This window comes from Choristoneura fumiferana, chromosome 17 (genome assembly GCF_025370935.1).
Source record: "Choristoneura fumiferana chromosome 17, NRCan_CFum_1, whole genome shotgun sequence".
Classification (NCBI taxonomy): Eukaryota; Metazoa; Arthropoda; class Insecta; order Lepidoptera; family Tortricidae; genus Choristoneura; species Choristoneura fumiferana.
In genome coordinates, this window is record NC_133488.1 from 14,181,655 (window position 1) to 14,209,519 (window position 27,865).

Below are 27,865 nucleotides of genomic sequence, written 5' to 3' on the forward strand. Positions count from 1 at the left end.
CGTGATAATTTCTATTTTAAGACTGTACTCTATCTATACGAACGAATGTTTTTTTTATCATTACACAAATTCTCGATGTTTGTTATTCAGTATCGTCTACGGGATATAGTTTACTAAGTATTTTTTATTTTGCATTTTGTATTTGCAGAATTCATAAAATTATATCTATTCAAGAATTAGGTCAATGTTAAAATAATAAAAAAATATTTTTTCATATCCATATGCAGGTATTGTACAGCGAAGGTCAAAATTATCTTTACACTTTGACCTCTACTGTATACCACGCACGCATATACGAGTATATGATACTATGTTAGATGAATACTTATCGATTTAACATGCCTTCAGTAACTACTTACCTGTTATTATTTGGAGTGACAAATTGGCTTCAGTTTACATAAGTACTCAAGGCACAGGATAATAGTAGATAGTACAAGACAGAAGGTTCTCTCTTTGATTGTGGACGAAAACCGCCATTATATACCTACGTATTTTTTATTAGCAAAACCACCCGCACCACCAAGCAAAATTGAACTCTACTGCTGCGCGCGAAGGACGTTATTTATTCAGCACCCAAACGCTGGTTTAGAATAGGGGAACGTAATAATGACTTACACCATTCAACTACAAATATTGCCCTGTCCAGTTCATATAAAAAGTACCTACACTGAAATAAGTTTTTGTAAAGAATACATTTTATTTGAATGTAACTTTATTTTGTAGATGGTACTAGATACCTACTCTATTATTGCAATGCTATCGTTCTACGTTTACACACCAAATTTCAGCTCAATCGGGTACCGTAAATGGCTCCAATTTAACTTCAAGATATATTAAGTACAGCAGCTAGACTGAATTAATAACTTGTGAAAAAAAGCCAGCAACAAGCATATTTTTTGCATTCCTCGTGAACGTTTCACACTAATAACACAAGTGGGAGACCGAGAAGAGTTGTGACAGAGGAGAGTTGTGACAGAGGAGAGTAGTGACAGGGTCGATTTTTGGGAACTTATTAATGCTAGCGGAAAAAGCGCGGGAACGTGAAACGCGGCGGTTCTGTTTCTGGCTTTCTTTTTTGTTAAAATATTATTTAATAGTTTAAAGATCAGTTAGGTGGTGTGTGTTTTATATATATTTTATTTTCTATTTCGTTGTTCATATTTATATTTGTGTAAGTGTATATAAAAACGTCGGTTTAGGTAAGTTTTCTTTTTTTGTATTCTGCCCCATGGGGATAAGGATCCCCCAGACCCTGGAGGTGCGAGCTCCAGGTTGGGTGCAATATTGAAATCGACTCCATCATAGATGGAGTCATCGCTGATACAGACTCGTCTACCTCATTTACCGTATGCGATCGGAAAAGACGCCGAAAAATTTGTAAAAAATGTAACACAAAAAGTAGAAAAACAATGAGGGATACTACGCATGCGCTTGTAATGAAAGTGTTCCTGAAGTTACGAATAGACCAAGGAGTATCAGTACTGTTTGACTTGAATACTGTAGAGACACGTAAGATGGAAGTGGAAAAAAATAAAACATCAGGAGTTGGCAGGGAATTGTTTAATAGTATGGATTTCAGTCCCTTCACTATTCACGTCCAAACCAAAAAAACAGATGCAAACTCGTCCTTACATCCTGTGTTCTTGGTAAATTTCTGATGAGGAACAACTTCCAAAACATCATAAACGGAAGCGTAAAACGAATTGGTAGGACCCGCATATCTATGGCTTTTTTCAAAATGAACGACGCAAATGCATTCATCCACGATTCTCGTCTTGAGGCCGAGAATCTCACGGCTTACATCCCTCATTTTCTGTCACACGTATGGGCTTAGTCCGGGGTATTCCAGCTCAATGGTCCGATGACGAAATTTTAACTAACATTACTGTACCTATTGGGTGTGGGAATGTTGTTTAAGGCGAGGCGACTGAACCGAAGGGTGACTATTGATGGTTCTGTCACATGGCAACCTTCGGAAACTATCGTTTTGACTTTTGACGGACGTCATTTGCCTAAACATGTTTCTCTGTTATAAACGCAATACCTGTAGAGCTGTACATTTTCCCAACGGTGCAGTGTTTCAGCTGTTGCAAGTTCGGCCACACAAAAACTAATTGTAGGTCCAAGCCCCAGTGCCCAAATGTGGACAAATGCATACAGCTGAGACCTGCTCCGTGGAAGAAGACAATGCCTTTTGTTATTGGTGCAGTGCCCACATTTTGCTATAAATAGATCATGTCCGAACATAAAAGGCAAAAAGATATTAAAGTTACTATGGCCAATAATTGTATCTCGTATGGAGAAGCTGCTAAGTGTCATCCACCAGTTTAAAAATCTTTTGCAGATGTCCTTTTTCAGCATAATCCCTCACCTCATCAACCTTCACCATCGAACAACAAATTATCGCAATAGTGTTGGAAATTTTTCTAGACAAAGCACACCCACTCAGTCATATAGAAAAACAGTATTTGTTAAACCCCGAGGCCCTCCATTTAGAACCAGTAAAGATATGATCAAGTGGCTCATAATGCTCTGATTAAGGAATATGCTATTCCACCTCCACCAAATGGTTGCGCACTTAAAGATTCCAATAATACTGATTCACAATCTCAATCTGTGGCCGAGGCCATAATAGCTTTAATTTCTTTGTTATCTAAATCTAATTGTTTCATCGTCCCACGTTGCCCCTTGCTTGAAGCACTTGCTGCTACTATAACACACAATGGACAAGATAGTTCAGTGGAACTGCCGAAGTATAACTAGCAAAAAACAAGACTTAATCTATCTTATAAATCAGTTTAATCCTTTCGCTCTTGCCGTCTCTGAGACATGGCTTAAGCCTGGAGCTCTGTTTAGAGTTTCTGGCTACTCATGTCTCAGAGAGGACAGACCTGATGGATATGGTGAGTAGCGTTACTTGTTAAGGATAATATAGCATTTTCAACAATACCTACTCCTCCACACAGCAACAATGAATGGTCCATTGTTGCTGCCATTGTAAATAACATTTGTATTGTATCTGTATATATTCCTCATCCATCATCATTGATCTTCCATGAGCTTGAAACAAGTGATAATCTCCCTGCCAAACCATCTTGATTCTAGGGGATTTTAATTCCCAGCATCGCTCTTGGGGTAGTTCAGTTTCTAGCAATCATGGAGAACAATTTTAGATATTCTCGATAGTCATAATCTTTGTGTTCTCAATAATGGCTACCCCACTAGGCGAACTGGCCCTTTAGAGGCCATAAGCGTTGTGGACTTATCTATTTGTTCTGCTCATCTTTCATCATCATTATCCTGGCATACATTAGAGTCATCCCATGGAAGTGATCATTTTCCGATTTTAATTTCTTTTCCTTTTTACTATTCCGTTGCTTACAAGGCCTAGCCCCATGCTCAAGTACAATTTAAATAATGCAGATTGGAAAATGTTTAAAAGCTGCGTAGATAAGAGATTATCTGATCTCCCCAGTATTGATGAGGAGGATCTAGTTACTTCCTCGGCTGCCTGGCTAAGATAATTACTGAAGCAGCTGATGAAACTTTTCCTGTTAAAATAGTGCATCAGGTAAAATTCCTTCTCCGCCTTGGTGGGACTTTGAATGTTCCCAGTCAATTAAAAAACGAAAGGAGGCTGAGAGACGTTATTGCCACTCAATGACCAATGAAAACTTTGAATTTTACATGCAAGTTGCAAGAGATACTAAAAAGTTGCTGCGTAAGAAAAAATATGAAGGATGGAAGCAATTTTGTCTGTCACTTTCTCCTAATGTAAAACCTTCCATAGTATGGAATAACGTGAAAAGGTTTAGATCTGCATTTAATGATTCTCCTAGACAAATACTTCCTCCTAATTTAGCTCAACAATTCATAGACCAGTTAGCCCCTGCATCAGTTCCTGAAGGGTATGTTTTTCAGCATTCCTCTATTCCTCCTAGCCCTTCTTCTCAATTTAGTCTAGGATCACCCTTCCGAATGGAGGAGTTAAAAGGTATTTTAGCAAACCTAAAGGATTCAGCACCAGGAGAGGATGGTGTACCTTATTCTTTTCTTTCAAATGTTAGTGACAGTATTCTTTCTTATTTCCTTTCTGTCATAAATACAGTTATGTTTACTGGCACTGTTCCTGAGGCATGGAGGTCTCAAATTATAATACCTATTCTAAAGCAGGGTAAACCAGCTAGCGATGCATCCTCTTATCGCCCAGTTGCCTTATCTTCAGTCTTCGCCAAGGTGGCGGAGCATTTGATTAAAAACAGGTTAGAGTATTTCATGGAAAACAATCAGCTTCTGGCTCAAAGTCAATTTGGCTTTCGCAAAGGTCGGTCTTGTCATGACAGTCTGGCAATAATAACGTCCGATATCCATTTAGCATTCTCAAACAATGAGTCAGTTACTGCTGCTTTCCTTGATATTTGTTCTGCCTATGATAATGTGGTAGTTTCAGTATTGAGGGATAAACTTCTTAAGTTAGGGTACCTATAGTTTTAATCAACTTCATAATCAATTACTATCAGAAAGATTTATTAGTATACTCTTAGATGACAATAATAGAATCACGCGTACAGTGTGGCGAGGACTTCCACAGGGTTCCGTATTAAGCCCATTGCTATATAATATTTACACATATGACTTGGAATCATCTTTTAAAAGGATCGGTCAGAGTTTTACAATATGCTGATGATTTACTATTATACTCAATTAATGGCTCCATTGAAAAGGCTAGCAATAGTCTCACTTGTTCTTTAGGGCTGTTAAAGACATGGTTAGACTCCAATGGTTTGGAGCTTTCTGTGTCCAAAAGTGTGGTGGTATTGTTTACCAGAAAGCGACTCCCTCCCCCATTAGTGTTAAATTTGGTAGTCAAGTAATTTGGTTAAAAATCAAACAAATTTTTAGGTGTAATTTTAGATAGCAAATTAACTGGTCTAGCCCATTGTGATTACATAGCTGCAAAATGTGAAAAAAACATTAATATTCTGAGGTGTGTCTCAGGGGTTTGGTGGGGTGCACATCCTTCATGCTTGAAATTATTGTACAATGCTTTGATTAGAAGCATTTTAGATTATGGTACTTTTTTACTAGACCCTGGAAGTGTTGCTGGCTTCAAGAAATTGAAAGGTATCCAGTCTAAAGCTCTTAGAATTGTCTGTGGGGCCATGAAATCTAGTCCTATTAATGCACTTCAAGTGGAATGCGTTGATCCTCCACTATATTTACGGCGTCAATTCCTCAGCGATAGATATCTCTTCCGATGTACTCAGCTATCCAATCATCAGCTCTGGTCTATCCTGCCTCGTCTATCTCTGCAAATAGCCTCCTCAAAATATTGGAAACATAAGAAGCCTCCTTGTTTAATCAAAAGCTTTAATAAATATCAATCTATTTCTGCACCCACTATTAATTCCTCTACACTCCCCATTTATCAGCATGAATATGAATCATTATTTCTTATTCCATCGGTTGCCCTAAATATAGGTATTTCTAAAAATGATGTAGAACATAATCATCAGTTTTTGGGTTTTATTGGATCAGAAGCTCGGGATGTCCATCATATTTACACAGATGCTTCAAAGGTCTCCTCAAATGGGTGTGTTGGCGTTGGTGTATTGCATTCTCAATACAATATTGTACAAAAAATTAAACTTCCACCAGAATCATCTGTGTACACTGGAGAGTGTTTTGGTATCCTGAAAGCAGTTGAATATATAGTTTTAATGAAACTCAAAAACACTATAATATTTTCGGATTCACTGAGCTCATTGCAGTCTATTGCTAAATTTCCTTTCAACAAAAATCTAACAATCCCCATATCTATAAAATACGAAGCCTTCTATTTAAATGCTATCAGAATGGATACATAGTTTCCTTTGCTTGGATCCCTGGCCATAGGGGATCAGGGAAACGAACGCGTGGACCAATTAGCTCGCGAAGCGATCGATAGTGGGGACCTTCATCCGTTCAAAAATATAGCTGAGGATCTTGTAGCTATGCCAAAGATATACTTACGAGAGGCTTGGAGCCAGCTTTGGGCGTCCAATGATGTAAGGACGGGTTTGCGTTATCGCGATATTCAACCGGCAATCCCTGCCAAGCCCTGGTTCTCAAAAATCCATCTTTGTAAGCCTGCAACAACTATGATGTCTCGCATGCGAATGGGGCATGTTTGCACACCCCAACATCTTGCGAGATTGGGCATAGTGGACAGCTCGGCATGTGAATGTGGAGCTGTCCCCTGTGATCTTAATCACATAATCCTCGCCTGTCAACTTTATAATCGTTCCTCATTTCTACAACAAGTCCTTGGCGTTCCGTTTCCCGTATCTGTTCCATCCCTCCTTGTAATTAATGATAATTCCTTATATATATTTATCGTATCTATATACATTTCAGCTCAATCGGGTACCGGAAAGTGGCTCCAATTTAACTTGCAAGATATGATTAAGTACAGGCAGCTAACTGAATAAAAACTTGTGAAACCCATTTTTCAAATTCATCCTTACCATTTCCCTTATCACATTCCGTTTCCCCGTTTGGACAGAAATTGTGACAAGAGGAGAAGTACAATAAAAAAAAAAAAAAAAAAAAAACTGCTAGCGAGCTCGCAACAGCAAGCGTTTGATAGTTCGAGTCTTGAAGTAAATAACATGCGCTATAGTTCGAGCGAGAGACTGCGAGTGTGCGTGCCGGGCGAAGCGCATAACCCTACTGAGTTACGCCACGCCGGCGTGGAGTGTTGATACGTACTTACAGAATCGCACCTATATCGCGGAGTGCGCCGCGCCTGCTCAAGGTTAAATGCTTAAATGTCTACAAAAAAGGTCGTCTGTTTTTATACCTACTAAATGCCTTTGATTTCACTTATACTTGTAATTTCACAAGTAAATTAATGATAAAACGTTTGCTTTAAGCTAATCGGGCATAACGATATTGTGTGTATGTCTATAAATATAACACATAAAATCAACAGATTTAAGGAGGCAAACTTATCCTTTAAAGCGAAAGCATAGTAATTATTTGTGTGCATATTCTACATCATATCCGGGTATATGGGTGTTGACAGTATTAGTATTAATTAAAGTATAACATTATCTTTTACTGTCATATAGGTGCTACTAAATAACCACTTTGTTCTTACCGAACTCTACCTCAACACAATACGACAATAGCATCAATGTATAACTAATTATAAACAGGTACTTAAAAGTTTTGAAATTAATTCAAACACTTTGTCAGAATAAGTACGACAACCTGCTCGTGTTTGTTAAAATATTGATAAAATAATTTATTATGGTAGGGAAAGAAGAAGTGCAATTGCGGCCTTCCCTGAGTGAAACGTTCAGAAGTTTCGAGAAAAGTTTAGGTTTCCAAAATGACATTAAATGGGTGAATTTTATTTTGATCGCCCTATATCACATTTTATTTATCTACTGGCCGTATCATTACGCTCTCCCCGTAAAATGGCAGACGGTTGTGTTCGGTGAGTTTTGCTTTTAAATCATTTTTTCCAGAGTCAGAATATTTTACCTTTATCAATAAATCAATTTGATCCCTTGAGACTTGTTTGGTGAATATGATTGAATGAGAGGGCCCGTGATTGATGAATTTTGATTGTTTGCTCGGATTGTTATTCTTATATTTCGGGGTGAACTTATTTCCGAACCTATATAATTCGTTTTCAGCCTGTATAATGTACGTGGCGAGCGGATTCGGAGTGACAGGCGGCGCGCACCGACTCTGGACTCACAAAGCCTACAAAGCCACTTTACCACTCAAATTGTTTCTATTAGTGTGCTACTCAAGTGCTGGCCAGGTATGTATAGAATAAGCTTTTGAACCCGAGTACATATTGTTTAACATACTTGGGATCACAATCTTTTTTACCATTTCTTTCCGTCACACGGTGAAAGACGAGGGTAGAAAGAGATGGTGAATGCGATAGCAAACGACAGCGCGTTAGACAATACGATCTCAGATCACATTCGAAGAAAATACTTAAAAGAAGAAAGGTAAGAAAGAAATAAATCATGTTTTGCCACAAAAATAAAAAAATTAAACAGTTAAAAAGAAGACACTTAATTTTTTTTTTAATTTTACTCATTTTTAGTGGTCATTTTGACTTTGAATTTGGTATACATAACAATTTAAAAATGTCATTATCTCGGCCTATACAGTAGATTATACGGGTAATGTTTCACTAATGTTTCGCAACTAACGTTTGGCAACCTGATTCATTCCGTAACTTTTCATTTCGCAACTGTTTAATATTTCTGAAACTAAATATTTCAGGACTTTTTATAAAACTAACCTAACCTAACCTAAAGGTTTCGACACGATGGCCCTGAAACAAATCCTGAAATATTTACAGTTTTAGAGTTTGCGAAATGGACCAAGTTGCCAAACGTTAGTTGTGAAATTAACGGATACCAGATATAAGTCCCGCTCCAGGATAGAGCCTCATCTCATTTATCATTAATTTATTTATTTTTAATTTATGAACGTAGTTTTTCTTGTAATTAAAATTGTTGGCATATTTCTTTATAGTCACGAGTAAACTGATGTGTAGGATATCAGTTCAATTCAGAGGCCTGAGTTTTTCAAACTATCCGCACTTAACCTTGTTTTTTACAAGTTTTTATTTAACTTGCTCTGTTCGTTTATTTATTTATTTGGGTCAAATCTTGCAAGTTAAATTTGACCCACGTCCAGTAGTCCGATCGACTTTAAATTTGGTAAAATTATGCAAATCTGGTGACAATACAATAATCTGATAGTGACATCCTGGTAGTCATCCTGGTGGTCTGGCCAGGATGGTCTCTACGGGACGGAACTCTTCAACGGTTAATGGCATCGACTTGAAATTCGGTATTCAGATGTAGTTTAGGTGACAATACAAGTAAGTACAGTCAGCAAAAAAAAGCTTGTATTAAAAATTATTTTTTTACCAAAACTCTTGTCACCAGCGTGTTGGTTCAACGATAGTGTTGAACTTGTAAACCGGAGGTCTGAAGGTCAAAGGTCGGATGTGACTCAAGTTTTCTTATTTTCCTTTTTATTTAAGTATATATTTTTGTCCAATCACTTTACCTCATAAGTCGTTACACTCCTGATAAAAAGGTCGTTGTCGGTTGGTGCTGATTTAGCCAACCTTAATGACGACTTTCTTGGAAAAATCGTTTGGTTTCCCCTTGCTTTCCACAACACAATGCTAAATAGGAGTCTGTCGTACTTAGCAATAAAGAACACTGTTGCCCACTCTGACTGCGGGTGTCTTACTCGCTATTAACGACACTCACGGGAAGAGATAAGTCCGTCCTATTCTATTCAAAAGCCGGACACGGTACGGCTTACGAATGAAAATCACGAAAGTTTAAAACATTATTAGTTAACATCATACTTACACAGCTGGATTTTTTCCGTAATTTAAATGGGGGGGGGGCAACACAGTAGACACCCTACGGCTGATATGATAATGATTTAAAATTTCATGGTTTCTGTTATGTTTTCAGAATTCGCTGTACAATTGGGTGCGCGATCACAGGGTGCATCACAAATACAGCGACACGAACGCTGACCCGCATAACGCTAACAGAGGCCTTTTCTTCTCACACATCGGCTGGCTAATGCTAAAGAAGAACGACGAAGTACTCAAACGTGGCAAGCAAATGGACATGAGTGATATAGAAAACGACCCGTTGTTGCGGTTCTATGAAAAGTGAGCTTATTGAATAGTGACCACATTGTCTGCGGACGAAATGATTGAACAGTTTTTATAATTTTATTAGAGGAGGGGGTCGTCTCTCTGACGCTGACTGTAGGTGCATCTGCAATTTGTCCTGTATTGCCAATGTCTACGGGTAGCGGTATACATTTTCCATCATATAAGTTTCTACCGTCTATGATTCAATTGAAAGCGAATTGCAAGTTTTGAGCCAAAGAATCGAAGATGTCGACTTAATTCCTGCGTAACAACACACATTCGCCTACCTATCAAATACTTTGCTCTTCCATGGTTAAATATGTACCTACTGTATCTACTGAGTACCTACTGAGGTCTACCACGTAACCGCGTTAGCTCGCATTCGCATTCACCGCCTGTTTCTATCCTGATACACCTACCCTTTCACAGAGTTCGTCAGAACATGAAAGTCAGACATGAAGTGTCCGCCCGCCAGCGATTACTCCGTAGCCACTTTCGATACTTCATTTGATCATTATTTCAGGTACTTCAACTGGTTCAAATTGTTGTTTTGCTACTACCTGCCCACGATGATCAATGTGTGGTTCTGGGGTGAGGACTGGCGGACCGCGGTGGCTTGGCAGTGCTTCATCCGTTACATCCTCACGTTTCACAGCGAGCTTACTGTCAACAGTTTGGCTCATGCCTTTGGATACAAGCCGTATAATAAGTAAGTTTGGTCATATCTTCTGCAGATGCTTCTGCTTCTAAATGTCATAAAAATATGTAAAAAGTATCTATAATTAAAAGTTAATAATTAAGTTAATAATTTAAATTAGTATTTTAATGTGCACTCAAGGAAACTGAATCGCGCACTTTTTGGCTCGCTGGCATCACTCGATCGACACACGAGATGGAATCTAATGAGGGCTATCGTTTTTTGTCTCACAAGATGGCGCACTGTTGCGTGAGGTTTTTAAGTATGGCTTTCAAAGTCTGTTATTACGGGTATGATAACAAAGTTTAGATTAAAATCATATTTAATACACCTTAAAACCGTACCATAAAAATATCGAGCATGCCACAGTGTTGTATAGTCCCCGTTTTGTTCGGAAAAAGGGGGGACAAAGGTTTCCGAAAGACAAAACTGTCTCAAAATACAGACATTCATTGCCCCGGAACGCATATTTGCCATAATTAATTTCAGATATTGCAAAATATTCACAATATTATTCTAATTATAAATAAACCCGCGTAGCTCACCCAAAAACTATGAGATTTGACATTTCGGAGACCTCACGCTACACTAGCGCCTCTAGTGGCGAATTCATACGCGATAGCCCTCATTGGTTGACTGTACAGTACAATAGCTATATACTTCTAGTCTTGTAGATGCGATGTTAACTTGGGTTACTCAATCGATGTGGAAGCTGTTACTGATCATCTTTAAATCTAATTTAATTTGTTTCACAGGGATCTGAAGCCAGCAGAAAACCGTTTCGTGTCAACTGTGTCCCTCGGAGAGGGTTGGCACAATTACCACCACGCGTTCCCATTCGATTACAAAGCAGCTGAGCATTACGACTTCTTTAACTTTGGCACCGCCTTCATAAGACTGTTTGAGAAACTGGGTCTAGCCTATGATCTTCGGCAAGCTACTCCTGAAATGATAAATTCTATCGCTAATAGATTAGGAGATGGTACTCCCGTACACTTCCCGCTGCACGCAAAAGATGAGAGAGCGGTTGGCTGATGAAAACAATGTATTTTTTTTAATTATATGTTGACTAGGTGTACTAACACGTTAATTTAATTTAACTCAGGAGAAGTTCGTAAAATTTCCATATTTTCGTTTAAATTTAAAAAAATGAATGTGTGTCGCATTCGTACAATTCAGATTTCCAAAAGGAAAACCGCCAAGAAATAGGAGCCCCGCTTTACATGTATCCGTCGATTTGGTGGCATGGTGGCTTGATGGACGAATTATACGAATGTGAGAAATAGTTTATTTATTATAACAATTTGAACAAGAAATTAAGTAGGTACATTGCGGAAATTGTACGAAAATGTCCGAAGCTAGGTACTCAGTAAATTAGAGAAAGAATATGGAATAATGAGTGTTACTCAGTCACAGTGAACTTGTTTCCAACTAAACTAAACTGCTGTTGCACTGACAATTCAATATGCAAATCGAGACGCGCGAACACAATAATAACTAAAGCTCTGAACTCGGCTAATGCGGCACGTACTCGTATGTAATTGCAGTGTGTTTTGACACTATTTCTACAAACATTTTTATTTTACTAGACACAAATAAATTATTTATTTTATTGAATGTTTTTATTTTATAGATAAGCAAGTCAGAAATAAATTTTACATAATTAAACAAATATACCGTACATAGTTATCATGTAAACAACTAGATATTGACTTAAAAAATACTTGTATGGACGTAAGTAGTTACATAATTAAAAATAAAGTATCCCTAAATAAACCTATCATAAAAATAATCGTAAGCACTCTTTGCAACTCATTGTTAGACTTGCGCTTCACAAATCGAAGTTGGTTGGAACGGAGACTGGTAATACTCAGGATCTGGTTGAGGCCCAACGGTGGTAAACATGGTTCGTTGCATCTGACACACTCTTGGGTGTTTAGGCCCTGTTACTTTCATTTCGCTGTCTTTGAGCCTCCATCCATACATGAAGCTAGTAGTTTCTGCAAAGATATATTTGTCCTCTGGGCTCAATTTAGTCCGCTTCTTGAGATAAGATTCTGCGCCGTCCTGCTTTCTTAACTCTATTAGCTTTTTGTCGACTGGATACATGATCGGTTGTGGCTCTTTCGCTTTGCCTAACTTCAGTAGATCATTATCTTTGATTGGCTTTGCGTATCTGTGGCGAGCTGCTTCTAAGTGGTCCCGTGTTGTCGCCGCCATTCCGGCCGCGTCCACGGCGTACTCGATATCAGCGTGAACATAATTTTTGGGTTCACCTCGGAACGACGCGATTTGGGAGCCTTTTGCGTATTTGTCACTCCATTTCATACGAAGACGAGCTTCTTTTTCATAACTTTCCAGTAGAAAACGAATGATTTTCGGGTTAGTAATATCCACTAACGGCATTTTGATAGTTTTTTACCGCAGATCAAATTCAATCTTGTAATAATAGGAAAAATCGCTTTATAACACGCAAACAAATAAATAATTGACAGGAGTTACAGTAGTCATATACTTATTGGCATACGTCATACGTCCCCCGTTCCGTCATGCTCATGCCATTAGATACCAAAAACTAAGCCAAAAACTTTGTTTCCAAATATATACTAAAAACTGGAATTCAAGACCGAAAAATCTACGACAGACTGTCAAAACTGTCAATGTCGCTTCTGTCACTGTCAAATAAACTTTTCAGGTTTCGCCAACCTTTTTTAATAGGACAGAAAAGCCATATCTTAAAAGAGAAGAAGAAGAACCTTTTTAAACAGTGATCACAAATTTTGAACATGAAACACATTACATTAGACATTGACAATAAAAATGACGATAAAAATGCGGGTAGTTGTGCGCCGGTGTTAGCTTCGTCGGGCAGTCGCGCGAGCAGAGCGGTGGCGCGGAGTGTGCGTGTTGCGGCAGCCGCCGAGTCGCGTGAGCGCGCTCCTGCAGCAGGACTACATGGTTCACATGCACACGCACGTTGCGGCGCATGCTGAGGGAGGTAGAGGGCGACGCTGCCAAGAGCATTGCCTAAGGTATCGCCAACATTTGGAACAATTATATTTTTTCTTTTACAAATATAAAATTTTACTCGCAAATGTGATGAAAAACATTATATGTCGCACGGGCGGTACTAGAATTACGAACATCGACTCATTAAAGCCCTCAGTCTTCGACTTCGGGATCCTAATAGACTCTCGTTCGTAATTCCTTATTTACCGCCCTTAAGACACAATGTACTATTACGTGCTAAGTCTTTTCAGACCTACCGAATATACACAAAAAAAATCATAATAATAATCGGTCAAGCCATTTCGGAGGAGTTTGGCCACAAACACTGTGACACGAGAATTAAATAAAAATAAAAAAAGCTTTATCACATCGCATCATCCTCTAAGACAGTTTCTCTTTCTTCTCTCTCTTTATCTCTTTCTTTAGTTCGGTTAAGAAAGAGATGGAATATTATATAAGTAATAAAGGTCAAACTTCTTCGTTCGGCGTTCAACCTCCAGTTTTGTAGGTACTATATAAACTCCTTGGTCGTGACCAACTCGTTTTTTTTATACTCGGCCGAGGAGAGTGGCCAGGTCGAAAAGGTACCGTTGGAGGTTGGATGTAAGTAAATTCAATTTACCTACTGAATACTGAAATTCAATTGAATGATATTCTCATTTTTTTTGTACTATTTTACTTTCCTCACAGTCGAAATGAAAAGTAGAGTGTCTAACTCGGGTGAAATTACCCATTTCCCTCGAACGAAGTGAGAGCGCCAGAAATATCTCAGGTGAAATGGGTCACTTTCCAACCTTGGTTATCAATCTACTATTTCATACTTCTACGCGGTTGGAGTCGCGGGCAACAGCTAGTAATAAGTATAGGTATAGACCTTTCGTACAGACATAACGGTGTGATTGTACGACTGTACCTATTATCTTTACTTATCGATATAAACTCTTTTGGAATCAACTATTTGTTCTATGTGTAAAGTAGTAATACCAAAGATATTATTCCACTAGATCTGCTCACTAATACAAACACAGACACACAGACATCATACACTGACATAATCATGACATGACAAAAAATATAACCTTTTCGTAGCCTTTTACATATTTATTTTATACATTTATTTTACATTTTTTACCTCCCTTTTTTATAAATTAAATCCCGAAAATGCCGAAAGATTTTAGCAACCCAAGTACCCTTAAGTTCATGACAGAAAACTTTGAAAAGGAAACTGAAAAACGTGTCGCCTGGTTTATAGCAAACCAGGACAAGATTCAAAAGGCAGTGCAATCCAGAGAAAAAAGTAGCTCAAACCTTACACCAGCTCTTATTCGCAAAGTAGAAATAGAGAATTCACTTGTTTCGTTAGTCAATCACCTTCAGGCCAGTACAGTAAATCGACGGAAAAAGGCTATACGCGACGGTCGTGTCCTTGGCTTAGCTGCAATAAAACGCAGTAGCTTTGAGCCTGAACCAGTCATGAAACCAATTGACGAAAATGTAAGCTGCATATTACGTACGAGTCTGCCAGTAGGGGGCCGCCGTGAGTACTTAAAGGTAAGAAATCGCGTGAAGCCTGAAGACCGTTATAATTTCTGTGAAACTTCTAGCAGTGTATACGGCTGGCGTCTGCGGGACTCGAAGACTGTTCCTGGAACTAAGTTTGGTCGCACGTACACATATCACCGCGGCGTGCGTAGCAGATCTGGTCCACAACCAGATCCATCACACTACAACGAACCTCCACCTGCTTCGAACCTTGTGTGTTTCGCTAATATATGAAATTTGATCAAATATATTTTCTGTGCGGCATTCAATAGTTTTAATCAAAGAAGTTATTTCTCATTGATCGGATTCATACATTTCTAAATACCTAACTAATTTTTAACACGTTTTTATTAGCTTAATTTGCTAATATACTCTGATGACAGTAGTTACCTACACTAAGAGCTGTGGTGATGATGGAGCCGGAAGCTAGGCAATGGAACTCCAAGACAGAACAACGTAACCTAGCTGTGTTTGGGCTTGTTAGAGGTCTTAGGGTGCACTATGGGCAAGAATGGTATCCAGAGTCTGATGATAGAATATTCATGCAGGTTTACCATTGGCGCCCTTTAAGTTCTATTTTTTAGTGTTCACTTGGCCGCTTCATATTTATATATTCAACAGTTCTAACTGACCCTTATCAACTGATTTATATTTACGTTTATATCTTAAATCAGAATTTTATAACAATTTTTCGTCATTTTGCTGACAGCCATGTTTCAACGGCTCTTACATTAGCAGTAATGTTGATGAATGAACGTCCATATAGAGTGTTCTGTCGCTAGGTGCTCGAGCGTCCCGAGGTAGGTGGCTTACATTATACATACCTCATATACGTACCGCTCATTTCGCTTTGGGTTAAACCAACTTACGAGCTAATTAGGTTTCATAAAGGTGTTGCTTTAGTGGCCGCAGCGCTATCATCGCATTTTAACAGCTGTAGTTATTAGTTACAATAACAAAGTTTAGTAAACATTAGGTCGCCCAGGTACCGGGTAAAACGACCGTGGCCTCTACCCTTAAGCTAAGAGAAGCGCGCCACGTCCCAACAAACATCGTGTAATGTCCACAGGGGAACCAAACTTTTATCATCTACCCGCTAGCATTGCGAGAGGCGTTTAAAACTTTGATTTCACTCTCAAAACTCACTGTAGACGGTTCGTGGACCTGTAATGTTCGAACTGAGCAATTAAGTCGTGGCTGCAACTTGATGATATCTACATAATTAAGCCCGCACCCTCAGTGCCGTTCGTTTTTATCTATCCTTCATTCGATTGCCCTTATTACGATGAGATTGCTTTAGGGCAGACTCATTTGCGATAGGAATAGTATCAGATGTTTCCTCGCAAAGTCTTGTCGTTGCCGTTGTGATTTTCAGATTTTAATTTGACTCGTGGAATACTTAGTTTAACTTGTTCAGAAGTTTACCTGCAACATAAATATCGACAATAGTAGACAATGAGAGAGATGAATGTCCCTTATCTTTTTCATTGGCGAAAATAACAATTAGGATGTCGTTTAAAATGCTATCACGTATAAACGTTTTTATAATCCCGATTCGTTTTGTGTCTGAGCGGGAACAAGCCATTACAACCCCACATTAATGCCGGTTATGGCTTTAACAATTGGTAACAAAATTTTGCGATATGGATACTTTGACCTGTGCTAACAAAAATGTAGGTTAATGTCACGTAGCGTAAATATTTTAACTGCGAAGATAGATGTCTGCTTTGCTTTAATGACAGTTTAAGGGAATCCATCACGGAACGAAACCATTTTCAGGTTTAAATTGTACCTAACGGCACGTCGACGGACGACAGTCACAAAGAAAACTGTAGTTATGTTGTGTGAAGTTTGTTAATGTTGCTTGTACAGTCAGCAGCAGAAGTAGATGAGCGAATACGGTGCTCAAAATGATCTACCCACGACTCTACTGCCAAGGTAATAAGAGACTTGCTTAGATCATTTTAAGCACCACAACCGCTAATCTACTTCTGCTGCCTGCTGTATTGAAGAGTTTTTGATTGGCGATCACGATCAGTATGTGTTAGGAGGAAGCAAAATAAGATGTTTAATTTTGTATGAGTTATAAGATAGTAAGTCAAATACTCCCTAGTATTTATGAGTCATAGTAACCTAGTGGTTCGTCCTTAGTCTCTCAAGCAGAGTGGCATGGAGTCGATCCCGGGCTCACACCTCTGAGTATTTCGGAATTTATGTGAAAAATTAATTACATATGAAATTAATTTCTTCTATGAAAAATCAACCTTCTATGAAAACTACAAGACGTGAGGCAGTTCAAACAAGTTAATAAAACGCTTCCGTATGTTTCTGTTTATATTCGTTAAGTCAATCCCCTAAGCCGTGATTCCTTGTCGTCCTCGCGTAAAGTGACTATACTGGCTGGCCCACACATAAATCAAGTTAAATCTCCGAGCCGCGTCGACGCTGCGGCTGAGGCCGTAAAATATAAAACTTCCTAACGATAAAAGTTCTCAGTTCTAACTCTAAGCCGTGTGAACTCACTAGCTCCGGGCTCTAGTGATGAATCTCGGGCTCATGCTCTGCGAAGCTGATGCATTGTGGCTTTCGCGGAGGGGTTACGTTTGGGGGACCATGGCTGAATGTATTATTAAGACAAATACCGACCTGCCCTACCTAGGTGGTGACCAAAAACTAAACTTTAGTAGAATATTATAGCCTGTTTAAGGTTTACTTAGGTTACTTTGAGAAAATTAGGCACTTTTCATTATTATTAGAAGCTTTTATTTTAGTATGTATGTATGTATATATGTATGTGAGGGTCAAATCTTGCAACCGAGTTTTTACCCACTTCCTGTGGTCAGATTGACTTAAAATTTTGCATACCTATAAAACTATGCAAGTCCGGTGACAATCTGTAGTGAAATTCTGGTGGTCGAAGAGTGCATTTTGGATGACAATGCAAGTACAGTCAGCAAAGAAAGCTTGTATTAAAAATTGCGTTTACTTTGATATCAATTATTGAAGCCATTTATAAATTCCGTTCATGCTCTTCAAATTAATATCTTGAAGATGCATCATAAACAAAAAAATAAAGTATCGCGTTATACCAGATGGATGAGTCAACTTTATGTCATAGTAGTTATGATAGGTATACTATCCTAATAATATTGTAAATGCAAAAGTATGTAACTATCTGTCTGTCTGTCTGTTGCCTATTCACGACGCATAAACCGCTGAACCGATTTAGATAAAATTTGGTATTCAGATAGTTTGAGAATGTACGAAATTGCACAGTTCCCGTGGGATAGCGATAAACGAATTCTTGGTAGAGTCGCGGGCCGCGGGCAATAGCTAGTGCTATAAAATTTTAGAAAATATATTTTTGTGTTAAACCTTGACGTGAATGTTCCGTCGCTTCGAATTAATTGCTTCTAGCGTTGATAGATGAGCTCATGTGTTAGGATCACGGTTACAATTTAATATGAGGTGATGAGAAAAACCTGTTAGAACCCCCATATCATCGTCTTTGATTTTTGTGCTGAATCATTTGATTGCAATAGGTGAGATTTGGCGTGTTAATGGCTTAGGTACAGTATAATTCTTTTTCGTTATTTATTGCGGATTCCATTGTTAAAGTATACCCATTTCGTATTCGATAGGAAATACATATAATAAATGAGTTCTATACATGCTGTTTTCAATGATGTGTTGTGGATTTCTTGTATTAACTAATAATTAACTAATAATGTTTATTTCGATTTCAATCGGTTCACAAATAAAACCGCTTGCCTCATTGTCCTGCCTCTCCAAAAGCAGAAAGTCAACAAACGCAGAGAAGTCAGAGGTGAGATAAGAGACCATCATCGGCACTTCGATTTTATGGTCTGGAAACACGTACCCTGGTCAGCCACAGTAAGGAACCTGGCTCGGTAGTATAGACTACGAAGTGCAAAATTCGAACATCGTATCTTGCTGTCCCGCTGAAACTAATATTATTTAATACGAGTGAGAGGGGCGGTACGATACGAACGTCGATTTTCGCATTTCATAATAGCCCCTCTGCGTGTCGCCATAGATAGGACTCTCTCAATAAAGCAAAAAGTAGCAGCTCTCGTAAGTAAATAAAAAACACATCACATCGACATATTTTTGTTCATATTTTTTTTTTTTGATATCTTTGGCATTCTGTTAAGGTTGTACTAAGTAAAAGATAATTGTTCAATTCAAGTTTTAATTAACTTAATAATGTCCTTGTATATAATAGTTTATGACGAAGTCATTAAATTAATTGCAATTCTTTTAAAGTTGATAATGATATTAGTAATGTGCCAAATACCTAATGGATAAATTGTAGAGAACTTTTCTGATTTTACAATACATTCTTAATAGGTAGGTTAGGTAGCAACGAAATACTCTTTACTATAATTCAAAGATTTTTTTTATTCCATGAAAACACAAAATTGGAACATTTCAAATATAGCATTTCTGACATTTTGTACTGCCGATCGTCATATATCACCGCTGATTAAGAAAGTTGAGGTCCGTGTCTGTGGATATAGACACTAATATTCGTATCCGCCGATATAGAGACTAATAATCCGTATCCGCGGTTATAGATAGGTACTAATAATCCGTATCCGCGGTTATAGATACTAATAATCCGTATCCGCGATTTATGGACACTAATAATCCGTATCCGCGGTTATAGATACTAATAATCCGTATCCGCGGTTATAGATACTAATAATCCGTATTCGCGGTTATAGATACTAATAATCCGTATCCGCGGATATAGATAGGTACTAATAATCCGTATCCGCGGTTATATATACTAATAATCCGTATCCGCGGTTATGGACACTAATAATCCGTATCCGCGGTTATGGACACTAATAATCCGTATCCGCGGTTATGGATACTAATAATCCGTATTCGCGGTTATAGATAATAATAATCCGTATCCGCGGATATAGACGCTAATAATCAGTATCCGCGGCTTTACATTTTTAAAAATCCGGCACATCACATACATATATATTAGCCCATTGTCCGTCAATGGCCCTAATTTAATGCTACAGACTTACACTTTCCGCGTATTTCGTAAAATACGCACACAAAAATGTCACGCACACAAACAATCACTTCTCCAGTTTTGAACACTTCATATACACTAGCCTTATTTACAAGACTGCTATACATTATTATGATTTCGCTTAGCAGTCGGCCGCTCGAAGACCTGCTTTATTCCGCCTCTAATGTTGGTTAACCTGGCTGCAGCTCCTTCGTTGCTCCAAGCCGAGTCAAACTCGGTCGTGTCTTGATCAACCAAATGTGTGTACTTTGTGCGGCCTGAGCGACCGAATTTCTTTACTTGCATTACCTGGAAACAAATAGAATCTTTGTAGTTTTTTTTTGTCATAAAATAATAACACAGAATTTTGAGTAAAAGTGACAGAGAAATACACCGCTCAACCAGTAGAATAACTGAATATTTACAAGAAAACAAGTTTTAGATTTTAAAGTTACGGTGTGATATCTTTAAATCACTTTTTAAGGTAATCGTCACACAGCAATTGTGTCGATGTTCTGTTGGATGAACGAATTTATTTTTTGCTTTTATTAATTGTACTTAATTCTCTAGACAAACAAATATGTGGCAAAAAACTGCTATATTATACACTCACAGGTCATAAAATACAAAAAGAAAAAAAACTTTTTGTGTAGCTCTTACACAGGGATACGCTAATGCCAATTCTATAGAAAAATTTGTCGTAAAAATATCTTTCAGATCTAAAAATACGAGTACTACATGGACAAGATTGACCAATACCTAATAAATAAGCAGAAAAAACAAGTAAACAAAAGCAAGAACTTAATGTCTTTGGCCCTTATGGCGACTTAACCCAAAAAAAACCTAAGAAGCCGATTTGACTATGATATTATTTATACCTAGTGCCATCCACGAAGACGCGTGATTTTGTCAAAATTAGAAATTAATGACATTGTAATAAGAACCACGGCACGCGTCATCGTGAATGACTCTACCTATATATTATGTAACTTACCTTTGGCAGTACAGTCTTATCAAAGTGATCATCCAGAGTTGGTCCAGAGAAATCTTGTTTGAAGACTTCTTCTTCTTTATCCAGATAAAAAGCACCTCTATGGAAATAAAACAAATTAGAAAGAATATATTATTAAAATAAAAAAAGCTTTGATGCTGACGAATTCACGAAAAATATACAATGTTACGAAAATACATATGAAAGCAGAAAGGGAGTAAATGGTTATTTGTAAAAAAGAGTCATGGCCGTGTTGGTCTAGTGGTTGGACCTATCGCCTCTCAAGCAGAGGATCGTGAGTTTTAAACCCCGGATCGCATCTCTTATAAGTCTTTCGAAATTCATGTGCGAAATTACATTTGAAATTTACCACGAGCTTTACGGTAAAGGAAAACATCGTGAGGAAACCTGTACAAACTTGCGAAGCAATTCCACGGCGTGTGTGAAGCTCCAATCAGCGCTGGTCTCGCGTGGGAACTACGGCACAATCCCTCTTGTTCTGAAAGGAGGCCTGTGCTCAGCAGTGGGACGTATATAGGCTGGAAAGATGATGTAAAGAGTCCATTGACAAATGACACTGGCTCTAACCTGTGATAGTATTTCTGCAGGAACTTGTATTTGCCCTTGACAGACTTGTTGGTGACGAGCTTGGGGTTGATGCGTTGCTCGACGCGACGCTCCTCCTCCGACATATTGCGCATGCGCTCTATGGCCAGCAATTCTTTCTCCGCACTGGAAGCATACAGAAATTGAACATACAGAATCGTCCATAGCAAGAAAAAATCCCCCATACATTTTGTATGGGTTTCGCACTTCAAGCGTTAAATTTTCGTAGCCAATTCAACTGACTATTTATTTAGTATTTCAAAGCTCCTAAAAATCTAATTTTACGGTTGCTTAGTTGAAAAATTATCTAGTTTTCCGAGTTCCGAAAATTATTTAGTATTTATAGCTTTAAATGAGCGTTTCTCGTACCCATATTTATTTACGAGGATCTCGGACGGCTATTACGATTTCGCTGAAATTTGCTATTGTTATGGCTTTGTTGAGGGTCGAACATCTAGCTTGTTCATAAAACGGTTTTTGAAGCTTATTTAAATACTTATTATTTATACCAGCAAAGCTCGGTCGGCCAGATACTACTTGGTTATTAGAAGTGGATCTTGGAATCATTGGGTAATAGTGTAATAGGAATTGTAATAGGTAAGTAGAAGAAAGGTTTCACCCCGGTACGCGATTAAGTTTCTTTGACTGTACAGATGTAATAGTTGTCAATGTGTTGCTTCTATTTGACGCTAGCAGAGATATATGCGTATCTAAAGACTCACGTTTCTCTCTCCTCTTTGTCACGTTTTATCCTCTTCATTTCGCGCAATTTCCACGCTTCATACTCGAGCTCATCGTTTTCGTCGTCGGTGCAAACGTCGTTTATGTTTCCTTCTTTCTGTTCGGCCTGCAAACAGTAAAGAACTAGTGCTAGAGTGCTAGAAACACAATCATTAGCCCAGTTTAGATGTGCAGCAAAAATCGTGCAAGTCGCATTAAATTAGTATCGACGATCACCGCGAATAAACGTGTAATATATGTGTGTACATCAACTTTACCGGGAAAATGAAAAACGGAAAAACTGTAAAAGCTCTTCTTCTGATTGATTAAGTTTGAAACAATGTATAAAAAGAATAAAGCATAAATACCCCAACAATTACGTGCCTCGAATGAAATTTTTACGTTGCGAATTAACCAGTATTTTTTTTATTCATGTGAAAATTGTTTGTACTTTTATTTCAAAGATGTTTTACACTATTATCCATGTTAAAATGGTAAAACGTCGAAAATTTTACACTCCGATGCACTAAATTCGTTTAGATATTAATTGCTAATAATAAACACATGCACAGATGTTTTTGTGAATTTTTGATATCACCTGTTTTCCTATCAAACTGTTGCAACTTGGAAACTGTGAAGAACATAGGCTATATTACACAAGCAAATTGATTCGCGTGAATATTTCATGAGACAATACAAAAACGTGCATTAAAATAAATGACACGAATGAGCGTGTAAAGTAGTTTTACACAAATTCCAAGGTACTCTGTACCAATGATAAACGTTTGTTATTGTTTAAAACAGACAAGAACTATGTGTAACAACATAGGCATATTATTTTATTCATACGAATTTTATACTTAGTTTTTCCCTAGAAATAAAATTTACATTGCCTTAAATACCTTATTTATTATTATATTTACTTTAAAAAAAATACAGATGGTAAGTTATAGCTAAAAACCGGCCAAGTGCGAGTCGGACTCGCGCACCGAGGGTTCCGTACAAACCTATACGTAGTAACTAAAATTATTAAAAATATTTTTATTATATGATGTAACTAAAAATTTACGGTTTTCGCAATTTTTCCTTTATCTGTGCTATAAGACGTTGCTTCGTACCAAATTTCAAGACTCTGAGTTCACGAATTTTTGAAGCACGGAAATTTGCAGCATTAACGGCTGTATCTTTTGATTGCGTTGGCTTAGAAGTTTGATTTTTTCTCAGCTCCAAGGGATAGTAGACTTGAGTATTTGATATAAATTTCAGCTTGAAAACTCCACGCGTACCTGAGAAAAACGGTCTTGACAGACGGACGGACGGACGGACAACAAAGTGATCCTATAAGGGTTCCGTTGTTTCCTTTCGAAGTATGGAACCCTAAAAAAGTAAGTAAACAATAAAAAAAATAGTGTAAAAGCCATTACACGTTTGTTTGCGGGGGCCGTCGATATGTGATATCCTAGTCAAGATATGTTAGATATGATAAATGCTATAAATAGATCTAGAGGTTAGGATTAACAGATTCATTTTCACAAGTTTCATGTATAAGATGTACATGTATGAATAAGAATTTCTGCAGTGTTTGCGTCTGGAAAAAAATGTGGCGTCAAACCTGTGTATTCCTTTGCTCTGCTCGAATAGTGTCTTCAACAAGTTTCAATGCCTCTCTTCTTCTTTCCTCCTTCTCTTTCCTGGCTTCGGACTCTTCCTTCTTTTGTTGCTTCAATTTGCGCTCCCTTTCAGCCACAGTCATTCTATCTGAGGCTCTTACGAATACAGGTTTCACTCTGGGACCTAAAATAAAACAATTACCAATTATTTATTTTATTATTTATTTACCGTGCCACCTGCCCCGGCTTTACATTGGTATATTAGTAACGAAAATGACACTTAGGGCCTCTGCTAATCGAGTCGAATCGAGTGCACGGCTTGGTGCGGGCGCGGCGTGCATTAAAAATTAAGATTTTTCATACTTTTCTTATTGGTTGTGTGCTATGAGAGCAAACTTAGTAAGACTACCATACAATAGTAAGATTTAATAAAACAAACAAGATAATATTTTATCACAATGCTTCAACAAATTGATATTGAATATTTCTGGATTTATTACTTTGATTTTTTATGTAGTAACATCGGAAGCATCATATTTTTGAATTAACACAATAGCTAAAAGTATGACATATTTTGCCTAACACATTTTTGTGCATTACCTGTATCCTCTTCACTGTCAGTGTACTCCGTGTCGGAGGACCCACTTTCCACCTTGTCACCTTCCAACATTTCCTCGTCATCTTCTCTGCCAAGAACTTCCCTCTCTGCTTCTCTATAATTGAAATAAAACACAAATACATATGTATATGGGGTGCTATAGTGAAACGAAAAAACGACAGGAGCGACGACTTGGTTAAGATCGCGGGATCGCGGTGGATGCGGAAAGCACAAGACAAGTCTGAGTGGAGAGCCTTGGGGGAGGCCTATGTCCAGCAGTGGACGTCTTTCGGCTGACATGATGATGTGATGATGATGACATATGTATCGTATCAACATTGTGTTTTTCTTTATTTCCATTCACTTTGACAGATGGCTTAGTTTACCGATAGAAACTACTATGAATAAATAACTAAACTTTTTAGGCAAAACATTAATCTTAAATTCGATATGCATAACAGAATTATGCGAGACTGTTTTCTACAGATATACAATTATGGCCATCATCATCATCATCAGCCCGAAGACGTCCACTGCTGAACAAAGGCCTCCCCCATAGAACGCCACAATGAACGACAAGTCGCCACATGCATCCACCGGTTTCCCGAAACTCTCACGATGTCGGCAGTCCACCTGGTGGGAGGCCTGCCAACGCTTCGTCTTCCGGTTCGTGATCGTAACATAACTTTAGTTAGGGGAATAAAAAATTTAGTCAAACTACCTGGTTCCAAATATATCTCTAAAAACTCAATGTAAACTTTACTCAATAGAAACAGTACAAACCTAGCAGCAAGTTTAGCTTTAAGTGCCTGTCGGCGCCTCTCAATTTCTTCCTCATCAAGTTCATCCTCGCTCTCCGAGCTGTCCTTTGCTTCTTCAGCACTGGAGGCGGACTCCTGGTCGGGCTCTGCGTCGATGACTTCGGGTTTGTGTTCGGCGCGGCGCGGCGGGGAGCGCGCGGCCACTCGCAAGCGACGAAGACGAGGGTCATCAATCTGCAAGATATATTGGTACTTATTTACAAAACTGGAATGAAAAAGGTATAATTCCAGTCAAAACCACTTATAACAACATTGAAGGGACTGTAATATTTGGTTGTTAAGCACTGTTTGTCGTTTTTCATCACACTTGCTCGTAAACAGTGTCGTAACATGCAGGCTACCTTGCTTGCAACCCCCCAAATAAAACCCTTGACCTTAATGTGCTTGTCATGAAACCCGTGGTTGGTAAATGAGCCATTGCCCGTACAAATCTTCTTGTCATGAAGCCCAAGGTCAGTAAATGACTTTGTTACTGCATGGTGTGCCGCAGCACGTCGTGCACTTGCTACGGGGGGGGAACTGGCGCTACCACGAGCGCAGTCAGCGGTATCGGCAATTTTTGAATAAATATTAATATTTATTTTAGAAATATACAATTTGAAAAACATTGTATGTCGCACGGGCGGTACTAGAATTACGAACATCGGCTCATTAAAGCCCTCAGTCTTCGACTTCGGGCTTCTAATAGACTCTCATTCGTAATTCCTTATTTACCGCCCTTAAGACACAATTTACTATCAAGCAGTGTTATTTTAATGATTTAGATCATTTATTATTTATTTTTGTTGAGTCTGAACAATCCAGGTGATCTTGTCAGCCTCATGGGTGCTCCCTCAGTGCCCTACACAAGGGACAGATAATATTGTGTTGGAACTTTTTTCTCGGTTGTTAAATCTGATATGTCATTATAACTAGTGTCGCAATAAATAAACGGTATTGACTATACTATACTCATAGTAGAAAACCTGTCAAATAGTAACTGCCTAACTTCTCCTTCATCAGATTACGTAAACTACCTTTGTTCAAAATACACCCTAACACTATTCTAACAATCCCAAGCATGACTAGGTTTCATTGTTCTGTCTTGAATCTCCAGTCTTAAGCTTCTGACTTCATCAGATCAACTTGATGGTACCATATAAAGGAGCGGCCACACCGCTGCTTAAAAAACGGTGACAATACGGAAACGCAGTGACGCATTGTATGCGTACCATTTTAATCGCATGCTCTCCACACCGCTGCTTAAAATACGGAATTGGACTTTACCAAACAGAAGTTGTGACGTTTACGGTTCGTCACTGCGATTCCGCACAGCTTTCGTATTTTAAGCAGCGGTGTGGATAGCATGCAATAAAAATGGTGCGCATACAGTGCGTCACTGGGATTCTGTACAGTCACCGTTTTTTAAGCTGCGGTGAAGCCGCTCCTTTATTTTATTATCATCAGAACTATGCAAATTGCAAAGTTTTGCCATAATAAAATAAATAAAATTCCTTTATTTTCTATTTTAGTTTTCATATAGGTAAATACAACAATAAGAAGTGTATGAAAGTCAAATTGCCTAATGGTTTGACCTCTCAAGCAAAGAATTGTGAGTTAAAAACCAGGCTTGCACTTCTTGAATTTTTAGGGATTTATGTACAGAAAATGCAATTTGCTCAGTCAGATTGGCAGTACTTAATGCTTACTAACCTAAAGCAACCAATTGCCATGAAGCAAAAACTACCTACCTCCTCACTAAACTACCTCCTGACGCCATCATATAAATATTAAAAAAAATTGACAAGCAATTTTAATTTGTGCTATAGCACATTTGGGACGCACAAGTTGATTTGTCACCAGAATGAAAAAAATCTTTGTTCATTCATGTTCAGTCACCACCATGAACTCTAGAGCTGTCTAGGTGCTCAAAAATACCTGAATATTGGTAAATTTAGATATTTATGACAATGTAGGCCACTGTTTGCTGGCCACTGTTTAAGTGAATTAATTAAAGTTATGTAAAATGGATCAACTTTTCAAGATATTTTTACCTCTCCCTCAGAATCACTCTGCTCATCTCTTTTGCTTATCACTTGTGGTAACGTCTGATGCCTGCGCTCTGGTCTCTGTTGTTCTATAAAGTCTTCATTGTCTGATTCTTCAGTAGATGATGCACCTTGTGCATAGTCTGGCTTTTTACCCGATATATATCGCTGCACCTTCACCTTTTGCATAGATATTTCACCTGGAAACAAACAATGAAAAGGGCACCATTACTACCATAATACTTTAACAATTTAGCTCAGTAAAATCCGTAAAATAAAAGCGTAAAAAAGTAGTGTGGTGACCAAAACATACCCTTTTCATTGCGGATTGGCACGGCTCCCGCAGTACTCTGAATCCCAGTCGGTTGTGCTGGTAATGCATTCATTTTCTTGAATACGAATGAAGTAAGTTTTGAAATAAAAACTTAAAAAATCTGAAATAACAACGCTAGCCATCAACCCTTACTCACAGACTCGATGACGAATGT

General features: G+C 38.2%; 2 protein-coding genes and 1 long non-coding RNA gene across 3 annotated transcripts; 1 reads left to right on the forward strand and 2 right to left on the reverse strand.

The window, feature by feature from the left end:
• Positions 1–5,509: 5,509 nt before the first annotated feature.
• On the reverse strand, positions 5,510–6,272 carry LOC141436957 (uncharacterized). The gene is made up of 2 exons (XR_012452349.1): positions 6,013–6,272; positions 5,510–5,693 (listed from the first exon to the last, which is right to left on the reverse strand). It is a non-coding gene; the product is annotated as an uncharacterized lncRNA (long non-coding RNA).
• A 960-nt stretch (positions 6,273–7,232) lies between these two features.
• Positions 7,233–12,012, forward strand: LOC141437332 (acyl-CoA Delta(11) desaturase-like). The gene is made up of 5 exons (XM_074100618.1): positions 7,233–7,483; positions 7,686–7,816; positions 9,513–9,718; positions 10,227–10,412; positions 11,156–12,012. The coding sequence occupies exons 1-5, from the start codon at positions 7,294–7,296 to the stop codon at positions 11,433–11,435; spliced, it is 993 nt and encodes a 330-aa protein (XP_073956719.1). The 5' UTR covers positions 7,233–7,293; the 3' UTR covers positions 11,436–12,012.
• A 7,153-nt stretch (positions 12,013–19,165) lies between these two features.
• LOC141436760 (microfibrillar-associated protein 1-like) lies at positions 19,166–27,794 on the reverse strand. The gene is made up of 9 exons (XM_074099794.1): positions 27,691–27,794; positions 27,384–27,577; positions 25,313–25,524; positions 24,532–24,644; positions 23,934–24,115; positions 22,324–22,448; positions 21,584–21,727; positions 20,999–21,095; positions 19,166–20,313 (listed from the first exon to the last, which is right to left on the reverse strand). Exons 1-9 carry the CDS (start codon positions 27,761–27,763, stop codon positions 20,125–20,127), a joined length of 1,329 nt encoding a protein of 442 aa, XP_073955895.1. The 5' UTR covers positions 27,764–27,794; the 3' UTR covers positions 19,166–20,124.
• Between the last annotated feature and the right edge of the window lie 71 nt (positions 27,795–27,865).

Bases quoted from the DNA above. Each gene is read 5' to 3' on its own strand.
- LOC141436760 (XM_074099794.1), bottom strand. From the start codon at position 27,763: ATGAATGCATTACCAGCACAACCGACTGGGATTCAGAGTACTGCGGGA. The intron at 27,578-27,690 runs GTATGTTTTGGT...GTTTGTTTCCAG, and splicing joins GCCAATCCGCAATGAAAAGG to GTGAAATATCTATGCAAAAG. The intron at 25,525-27,383 runs GTAAAAATATCT...TATATCTTGCAG, and splicing joins AGAGTGATTCTGAGGGAGAG to ATTGATGACCCTCGTCTTCG.
- LOC141437332 (XM_074100618.1), top strand. From the start codon at position 7,294: ATGGTAGGGAAAGAAGAAGTGCAATTGCGGCCTTCCCTGAGTGAAACG. The intron at 7,484-7,685 runs GTGAGTTTTGCT...ATTCGTTTTCAG, and splicing joins ATGGCAGACGGTTGTGTTCG to CCTGTATAATGTACGTGGCG. The intron at 9,719-10,226 runs GTGAGCTTATTG...TCATTATTTCAG, and splicing joins TTGTTGCGGTTCTATGAAAA to GTACTTCAACTGGTTCAAAT.